This window comes from Amblyomma mixtum, chromosome 1 (assembly GCF_055824585.1).
Source record: "Amblyomma mixtum isolate Tamu chromosome 1, ASM5582458v1, whole genome shotgun sequence".
Classification (NCBI taxonomy): Eukaryota; Metazoa; Arthropoda; class Arachnida; order Ixodida; family Ixodidae; genus Amblyomma; species Amblyomma mixtum.
This window is the reverse complement of record NC_143012.1, coordinates 304936056-304945108: the sequence shown is the minus strand read 5'-3', so window position 1 is coordinate 304945108 and position 9053 is coordinate 304936056. Positions and strand designations below refer to the sequence as shown.

The 9053-nt window shown below is 47.4% G+C and overlaps 1 protein-coding gene across 1 annotated transcript in view; it reads left to right on the top strand.

Annotated features, from left to right (window-relative positions):
* Nucleotides 1-558: 558 nt before the first annotated feature.
* LOC149372278 (alpha-N-acetylgalactosaminidase-like) overlaps nucleotides 559-9053 on the top strand; it is a 32167-nt gene continuing 23672 nt past the window's right edge. Inside the window, exons 1-2 of the mRNA XM_089566709.1 lie at nucleotides 559-703; nucleotides 8562-8783. Of these exons, the coding sequence (XP_089422835.1) occupies nucleotides 8572-8783 (212 nt within the window). The 5' untranslated portion in view covers nucleotides 559-703; nucleotides 8562-8571. The remainder of the gene's footprint in view (nucleotides 704-8561; nucleotides 8784-9053) is intronic.

The window sequence follows — 9053 nt, the reverse complement described above, 5'->3', positions numbered from 1 at the left end:
CATCAGCGTTTACTGCATAGCACTGACGCAGCTTGTCCTTCTGCATGCAGCGTGTTTTGATTTTGAAGAAATACCTCCGCACCCGACTTCATTACGAATAAATCGCAGCGACGTCCCTGAGTTGAGCACCCAAAACACAGCTCTACAAAAGGAAAAAAATAGAAGGAGCCCATAAATCCCGAGGTCCTGCGGTGACTATAGAAGAGATGCGCCTCGCGTCTTTCTCAACGGCGCGCGTAACGTCACGGCCGTTGGCGAAGGCCTCCTTTTCACACCGCGTGCCACGGGAGGCTCTCGCCTTCCGCCCACCTTACACACCGTCCTAGAATTCCCGGCTCGTGTTCGCTGAGCTGCGTGCAGTGCAGGCTAATTAACCCAATGCCGGGAAACACCGATAATTGCAGCCCACGCGAGGGCCAAAAAAGCGCAAGTATAGCGGCCGCGGCGTTTTAAGAGCGGCGAGGGGGACTGTGTGCCAAGGGGACGGCCGATCGAGTTGGCGGTCGCGTGTGGCCGCGAGTGTGAGCGCAACCCAAGAAGATGCAATCAGCGATAGAACTCGCAAGCGGCGGCCACGGGGAGACCCTGTCAGCGCTCTTTTCGACGCAAACTCAGCAGCCATCGCCCCACGCGCTGGACGTCGCGCGCAGATCACTGGGGCTTCCAGGCCACGCGCGAGGGATATCGCTCTAGAGGAACGGAGGTGAGACGTGAAAGTTTTGCATTTTGAGCTGCAGTGCCAGACGCTTGTTTGGGAGGCCTAGCATATGGCATGCTTGGAAGAAGTTTTTAAGCAGCGGAGGTAGAAAAAAGTATATAAGCACTTGGCAGCTACGCTGCATTTGAGACAGCGCAATTACCTGCCCTCTTTGGTAAAGATATATTTCGTTCTCCTGTGCGTATCATTGGTGTGTAACAATGTTATCTTCAGCAGGCGGGGAATCGAGGTTCGGGTTACTCTTGGGGAAGGAGGTATTTGGCGTTTTTACAGGATGACCACACCTTGCATTAAGATGAAGCGCTGGTGTACTTAAGCACAGTTATCCTTTTCCCGCTCGCCGTGCCAAAGCTGTGTATCGCTGCCTTCATGAAATAATAACTAGTTTGGTTATTGTTTACCTGTACGTGACTTTTTGTTCGGCTTTCACGGTGCCTATGCGCGCATTTTTGACGGCCTCCGCACAGAGTTTGTTTACTTTTGTCCAAAAACAAAGCGCATGTTTGTTTTGAAGCGAATATATCGAGACCACACATACTGCAGGAATTAATTTATGAATGCCAGATAACTACCGACAAGGCTTTACTAAGTTTTTTATAACGTTATGTGTAAAACAATATTTATAAAGAATCCCAGGTGGTCGAAATTTCCGGAGCCCTTCACTACGGCGTCTCTCATAGCCTGAGTCGCTTTGGGGCGTTAAACCCCATAAACCGAACCTATTATTAATAAGAAGCAGTTAACGAAATTTACCGCTCTCAGGATAATAAAATCACCAACAGCACATAATGTTTTTTTAGTTCTGCGCTATCACGTTGTTGATAGGGTATAAATTGATGTAGTTATACTAAACTTATAAAGAAAAACAAAACCTTGATTGTCCTTCTTCGAGGGCGTTGCAGGTGTGAAATCGGGGAAACATCTCACAGAGAAGGAAAAAGAGCGGATACCATAATGATCGACTATCAACGGTGAATAAACGCAACATTCTTAGGACATTTAAGAACGTTTATCAAGCGAATTCGGATCTGTACTCTTCTCTTATCTCCGCTTACTTCTTGTTCCTCTAGATTTACTTCATCAACTATTTGTTCAGCCGCTCTAAGCTGCTTTTAAATATACAATGCCTTAAGTTATCTTCAAGGGCTAAAAATTCTGAACATGAACCTGACAATTCGGCTGTTCACATTAGCAATACAGAGCCCCGAGCGTAGGGGCGACAGTTCTGTCGTTGTAACAAATCACGCCTATTAGTTTTTGTGCGTGAAAACATACATGTAATTTCGATGTAACATAGCTCAGAACCAGTTATCAGTATCATGCGGTGTGCCAATTCTTAGCGAAGTTCAGTTATCATTCAGAATATACAAGTTGTTGAAAATTAATCTTTGCAGAGTTCCTAAAATGAGATACTGAGTAATGCGTGAAATCCACCTTTACGCATATGTTCAGGGGCCACGGGGACATAAAGTGAGATAATAATTGCCATCGTCTGGCAGCTAATTAACTAAAATTTATTAGTGTACTTTTTAGTAACTCCGGTAAGCGGGCATGTTTCTATTTGAATATAATGAGCAGCCGTGCTCCTATACGATTCCATTTTGCAGAATTCTCTTAGCATGCGTGTGTTCGGAAATAGCCACGTTGAAATTTTCATCTCGGTCCGTGTAATTGCGCATGTAAGGAAGTGAGGATAGGCGCGAAAGCACTACCGGAGTGAAGCGGCGTTTCGTCTTCCAGCGGCGTAGAGCCCTTCGTGAAGCTGATAACTGTTTCCCTTTCACTTTCGGCTGTCGAAATCGAAGAACAGCTCGACGCAATGGCTGCGTCACAGTAGGGAGGAGTTTCACCGTCTTGCATGCGTATTTTCACGAAATCAGGGGCGCGATTACGACATGCTCAAAATCGTCTCAATCTCAATTGGAAAGTGTCTCAAGAAGTGTCTCATTTGCCCCGTTCCTATTGGTCGACCGTAACCAGCGGCCAAATTGATTTTTTGCGTCACCTGCTGACGTCATAAACGTGCAGAAGTGTTGACGTTGCTTACCTAACCATGCAAGCCGACTCAGACAATTTTTTTTGCGACCGGAACGAGTGGTCTCCAACCGTTTGAGACAGAAAATGGCGGCTGTTTACATCGCCGGTGGTCGCGCGAGCAACGATGTGGGAGGGTGCATGAAGATGGTTTTGACGTGCGGGACGAGTTGTTCCGACATTTTGACGTAGGAAGGAGACTGCACAATGGCTGTGCGACGAGCTCGCCGTTGAACTTGGAGGTGTGCGGGTGAGTGTGCGGTCAGTGGAGCAGCAAGTACTGCGCTCGCTGCGCTTCTTCGCCGCCGGTGGGTGTCAAGGCACCGTAGGACATGAAGTAAACGTCGGCGTAGCCCAACCGACTGTGAGCAAGCGTTTGCGGCGGGTTGCGGAGACCACTGTTAAGTCGCATAAGGTGCGCGCTTTCCGGCGAGACCCCCAAGACAAGGCGGCGGCGAAGGAGGGCTTCCTTCGCTTAAACTTTCGCCTCCGCAGTATCCCTGGCGGCGTCATCCGAGCATCATCGGAACGGGGCGACAACAACACGAACATCAAGTTCTTAGCCCGAAGCGAGCGGCATTAGTGGTTACGAGGCAGGTAGCGATTGTTGCCACAGTGACCTGGCATGCCGGCTCTCATTTCCCACACTGAGATGGCAAGCTCCCAGCAGCTGCACTGGTCTGCCCCGTATGTCGTGTTAGAGCACATTTGTCATCGATAGCAGGCGCCGACCGAGAGCACAGGCTAGTCGGGTTCACACTGGCGAGTCGCGGAGGTCGCCCGACAGGTTTAAATCGATTTGTTACGCTCCCTCCCCGCTTTACAAGTGCTTCGGAAACCGTAACTAATTGACCGAAATCGGTCGCGCGACGTTTGTGACTCGCCAGTGCGAACTTTCCTTCCCTCTTGCAAATTGATCTCGGTAGGCCCGTAGCAATCATTGCCTTCGAACAGATTTTTCCGCGCAATTAAGACGTCCGTGCAGTATCTTGATACTACATAATATGTAAAAAAAAAAAGACAGCCTTCGAATCAGCTGATTTTTTTTTCTGGCTGCCTAGCTTGCGATGGCTAAATATGTGTGAGGATGGATAAGGCTGAATTCTTTGAATTGGGCGGCAGCTCGCGCCGCCTAGCCGATGCTTTTCCAGCGTCAGCGTGCCCTCGCGGCAGCAAAAGTGACTTAAGAGCAAACTTAATTGCAAAACTGAGGACGCTTCTTGTTTTACTTCATGTTGTTGAGTTTGACACATAGTTTGTTAGCAAAATAAAACATTGTTCATTTTATTAACGGCGTGTTTACAGCAAAACGTTAGCATACGGTCCCTTATCTTGCAAATAATTGCTTCCGGGGCGGAGCCCTGCTACTAGCCACCGCAACCTCGCTGCTAATTGGTTGATTCTGTGGTCAGCGTCTCGCGGTGTCTCATTTTGACGTCATAGTCTCAAAAATTGAGACGAAAATTGAGAGCGACTCGTAATCGTACCCCAGTGGACACTTTGAAGGCAGATGTCTCTGAACACATGTGCTCGAGATAAATAAAAAAATGAAGTAGCCTAGAAACGCGACCGCTTCTACGTTTACATTATAAAGATTCACGCTAGCCGCAATGCTTAAAAAGTTCATTAACATGTTAGTTAAATAAGGTAATGGTGGTGACAGTTATCATCTCACTTTGTGTCGCCGGAGATACATTTTCTGTGCAGATGTTTATTTCACGAAATGCTCAGTGCCCAATTTTAAGAAACGTGTAAAGCTTAACTTTGAACAACCTTTATGACTAAATAACAGTAATCCATTTCTCTTTATTTTACGTGCTGAATAAATATTAAAAATAATTGAATAAAAGGCATATTCTCCTCTTCCCAAGCGCAGTAAAAACGAATCGGATGCGCATCAAATCCTAAAGTGGCAGACTTTGTAGAAGATTTTACAGCGATTTCACCGATTTTCTGCTTCAATTTACCACGATGACTCCACTGTATAGTTCAGTTTAATAGCAAGTAAACGTTAAAATCTTCAAGGAAACAAATCTTGTTTTATTCAACCACACCTTTGTGCATTTACGGACGCAGAGTTCTGAAAATGCAGGCGGTTGCATAAGTTTACAATACCCAGCGCTGTTCGGATAAACGGCGCGGGGTATTGTAAACTTACGCAACAGACGTTACGTCAGCATTGCTTTTAGTAGCTTGTGAAAGCAGTCCAGTAACACGTGCGGCTGAATACGCCACCTTTGCACTTGTTCAGTCATAAATATGAGGGCACGCTAAAAATTGCTGGAAGGTTTGAACAAATTCCCTCATACTCTGTCGATGAGAAACGCAGTTTGAAGTTTTTGGTGAACGAGAAAGGGATAGTCAACACCTTTTTTCTGAAGCATGCCTATGGGATTCGAAAAAAAATCTATACTAAACTTAACTCTTCTTAAATTTTTACAACAGCGGTGAATCTTCCAGCACGCTTTTAATACGACCCTTACAAAGTTTTTTTAGACAGTCTATAAACTGTCTACAGACTTCTGTCCAAAAAAGTCCAAAAACTTTCTATAGACAAATCCTAGAGAACAGTCTATGGGCAATACAAATGCTATAGACAGTCTATAGACAATCTATAGATTTTGGGCCATACACTTTTAGTAAATTTTTGTCTATAGACAGTCTGTAGACTATGAATAGACAAAAAGAAATCTATAGGAAGGCAATAGAGTCTATAAGAAGCCTATAGACTTTTGCTCCCTATCCTCAAAGAATGACTCTCTTCACGGCTAACAATCCTGCCTTTCCTGACTTTTCTCTGTGTCACCCCTTATAAAATGGCCTGTAGACAGTCTGTAGAGTATGAAGAGACAAAAAGAAGTCTATAGGAAGGCAATAAAGTCTATAAGAAGTCTAAAGACTGTCTATAGACCATTTTTATAAGGGGAGGCACAGAGAAAAGTCAGGAAAGGCAGGATTATTAGCCGTGAAGAATGTCGCTCTTAGAGGAGAAGGAGCAAAAGTGTATATAAATGAATAGAATGAAGATGAAAAGGCGGAAGTACGTAACGAAAACGCGATACTGAGCTTGCGGCTAGCGGCAGTCCACCGCGGAAGCTGGATGACTTAAAAACAGCAGGGCAGAGAGGGCTTCAGAGCGCTTCCGCGGTGACGACCTCTGCGTCTATCAGCGGGCGGTTGTCAAGTCTGTCGAGTGCAACGGACAGAGTTCTGTCTGTGCACGCTAAATTGAGGGCACGCACGAAACAAATGCTCGATCACCTCGGCGCAGCTACAACTTCTCAGGCAGACCACTCGCCAGCAACGAATGACTACAGGTTCGCAAATGCGACGCTAAGCAAAAGACGGACACAGTGGATTTGCTCATACGTTTGTCAAGCAGACGGCAGACGGACTTGCAGGTGAGTATTCGAGAGAGCGATGAAAAAAGTGGCGTGAAAACTGAACCTGACAAGTCTAAACAGTGACAACACCACAGACAAGGCATCAGTGCCTGGGCTATCGTCATGTTTTTTTTTGTTTGTTTTTTGTCGTGTCCTTCTGTTTTCGCGCTGCCTTTACATTACACCTCTCCGACATCACTAACCATCTAGCTCAGAACACAACGCTCTTGGAACAGCATGCGCGGAGCGTAAACGGAAGCATATAAAATAGCACGACGTTTATACAGTCAACGCCAGCTCACATACGCGTAAGTGAGCCTGCCTGCTTGCCGCGTCCGCTGCTGAAATTGGAACGAATGTCCACCGTAGCTGAGGGAAGACTGAGTGGTTTCGTCAGCGCGCTTTCTAAAAGAAGCTGCGGCAGGTGCGTGCTACAATGCTACGGACTATTCGTTTCCCCACTGAACAACACACTTGTATAGAATTGATACCGCTGACTGAATTGGGATGGAGGCGGCTTGTGTGACTTCGGTAGCGATGCATGTCAAAAAAAAAAAATACTCAGGAAGTCTAAACTAACACCGATGCCTAGGGGCTTGTCACACAACCCGCAGTGTTGCCTTGACACGAAAAAACCCATTAACGATAGCCCTGATACGTCTTTCGTACGGAGTGCATGAACGCTTGTACAGAAGGCACTTTGGAACAAGGCTTAGGGCTCCTTGTTCACCGACTGCTCGCCATCTACTCCCGCTGTCAGGCTGCTGACGGGCGTATGCCGAAGTAAAGTTGGTCTGCGCTGATGACAAATATGTTTTTTTTCGCTGTCATCATCTTTTACAAGAGCACACTCTGCTCCCGAAAGCCTTCAGTCCCGAATATTTGTATTTGTTTGGGAACGCGAAAGAACGGCCCAGCATTATTTGTTCCGCGAACATAATAAGAGTAGCGTTGCATATTTGCATGTTTGAACTTTTTGTTCGTATTATAATTCTGTTACTGCGACTTTTGCTTTCTTATTGCATCAATTGCATTGCTCGGGCTGTATTTTTGCCTTAAGAGTGAGGGAAAAATAGCAAAACTAACAAGAAGCAGGGATGCCGCTTGGGGCAGCTCTGACTGTCGACCTGTATTGCATGAAGCATTAAATTAATGTAAATATCAAGACACCAAAACGTTAGGCAGACTGGCGAAAGCACAGTCGTCCTATATTTTGTGAGCCACAATAGCTTAATCTGCACCCAAAATACCAGCTATTATTTGCTCAGCACGGACATAATCCGAAAATGCTTTGAAAGGCGCTCTGACTCGTTAGGCAGCGTACGTTTCGCCTTCTTTCCAAAATTCAGAGCAGAAAAAAGTGGATGAACCCCAAATAAAGTTAATAACTGGCACTTCAAAATAAACATGCTGGAGCAATGAAGCCTTGATGAAGAAAAAGTGACCTATTAATAATGTTCAGAGTGAATTTTGGTGGTTTCAAAATAGAGATCGCTCCGGTGCATTCCACTAAAAAAAAGAGAGATGTTACGTCTCGGTTAAGCGCACATTCAGAGCACGCAGTCGTTCTTTCGGGGAATGGAGTCCTAGATACACTGACAAAAAGAAAAGAAATTTTTTGCTCCGGAGGAAGAGAGATTGCTGGAAACAAAAAAGCGAATAGTTTCTTGCAGAAATAAATGCCTAGAAAAAACTCTTCCACACTATTATATCTTGCGTTTTGATAAATGTTTCCATTCACCGTCTCCCGCGCGCGACATCACCCTCCGCGCTCATTCCTACCCTCAGCTTACGTAAGAGGCGTGCTCGTCAAGGTCTAATACGGCCGGCTTCCGGAAACGCGTTCATGTGCAGCCCAGCCCTCCACCGCCCCGGTGTCAAGACAGGGACTCCTTCTATATCGCCTCTGACAGTCGCCCGCCCGCCTCGCGAGCCGCCAATCTTTCCGCCGCACTGACGGATGGCGGCCGCGCAAAATTGTTACGCTCGCCCTCCTGATCCTCGTGCTATGGAAACTCCGCCACCGTTCCTTTCTTTCTGCTCCTTTCATCTCCGTCCACACTTCCTCTCCATTCTTAAGCGCGCCAGACCCTCTGGCGCAACACTTTACCGGTATTCGCAAGCTAAGAGGCTTGGACGTCTCTCCTGAATCCTTCCAGCGTGCGTGTGTGCGTGTGTACGTGTAAACAGCACCCCCCCCCCTCCCTTTCTCTCCTCTCCCATTTATTCATTCCGCGTGCCCACTTTTCCTCTCTTCGCGAGGCTTTCGATTTCTTCCTTGCCCCAAGGCGGGAGTCCGTGTTCTTGGCTGGCTTTAACGTGCCGCAGATCCGCCCGACGTTGCAATCGGGTGCGCTTTGCGTCGCGCGAGTGCTCTCCTGTGCGTCGCTCCTCCGGCGTCATCGAAGCTGCGTCCGCGCGTGCAGCGTTCAGCAGATGAGGAGGCGACCAGCTGTCTTCACGGGCAACACCGCTGCGGCGTCAGCTGCGATGAGGCTGCTCCTTGTCCCGCTACTGTTGCTGGGAGCGTGGCCGCCTGCGCTCTGCCTAGAGAACGGGGTGGCCAGGACACCACCCATGGGATGGCTGGCCTGGGAGCGATTCCTGTGCAACACCGACTGCGCCCGGGAGCCCGACAAGTGCATCAGGTCAGGAAATTAACCTGTAGCCTGTCTTTTCACTCGATTCTATTCCGTTGTTAATGCCTGTCGCGCAAACCGTTGGGAGTGGTGACGCCACCGCCAATCACGAAGGCCGAGGAGGAATGGAATTGTAACGGCATGGTTACGCTATCTCGGCTCCAGATTGCGAAAGTGTCGGAAGTCGTTTAATGAGTGACGCCCCTGTTAACGCATGTCTTACGTTATGCACTAGTTAGCGCTTTATTAAAAAAAAAACACTTGCTTCCGGCTACGCCC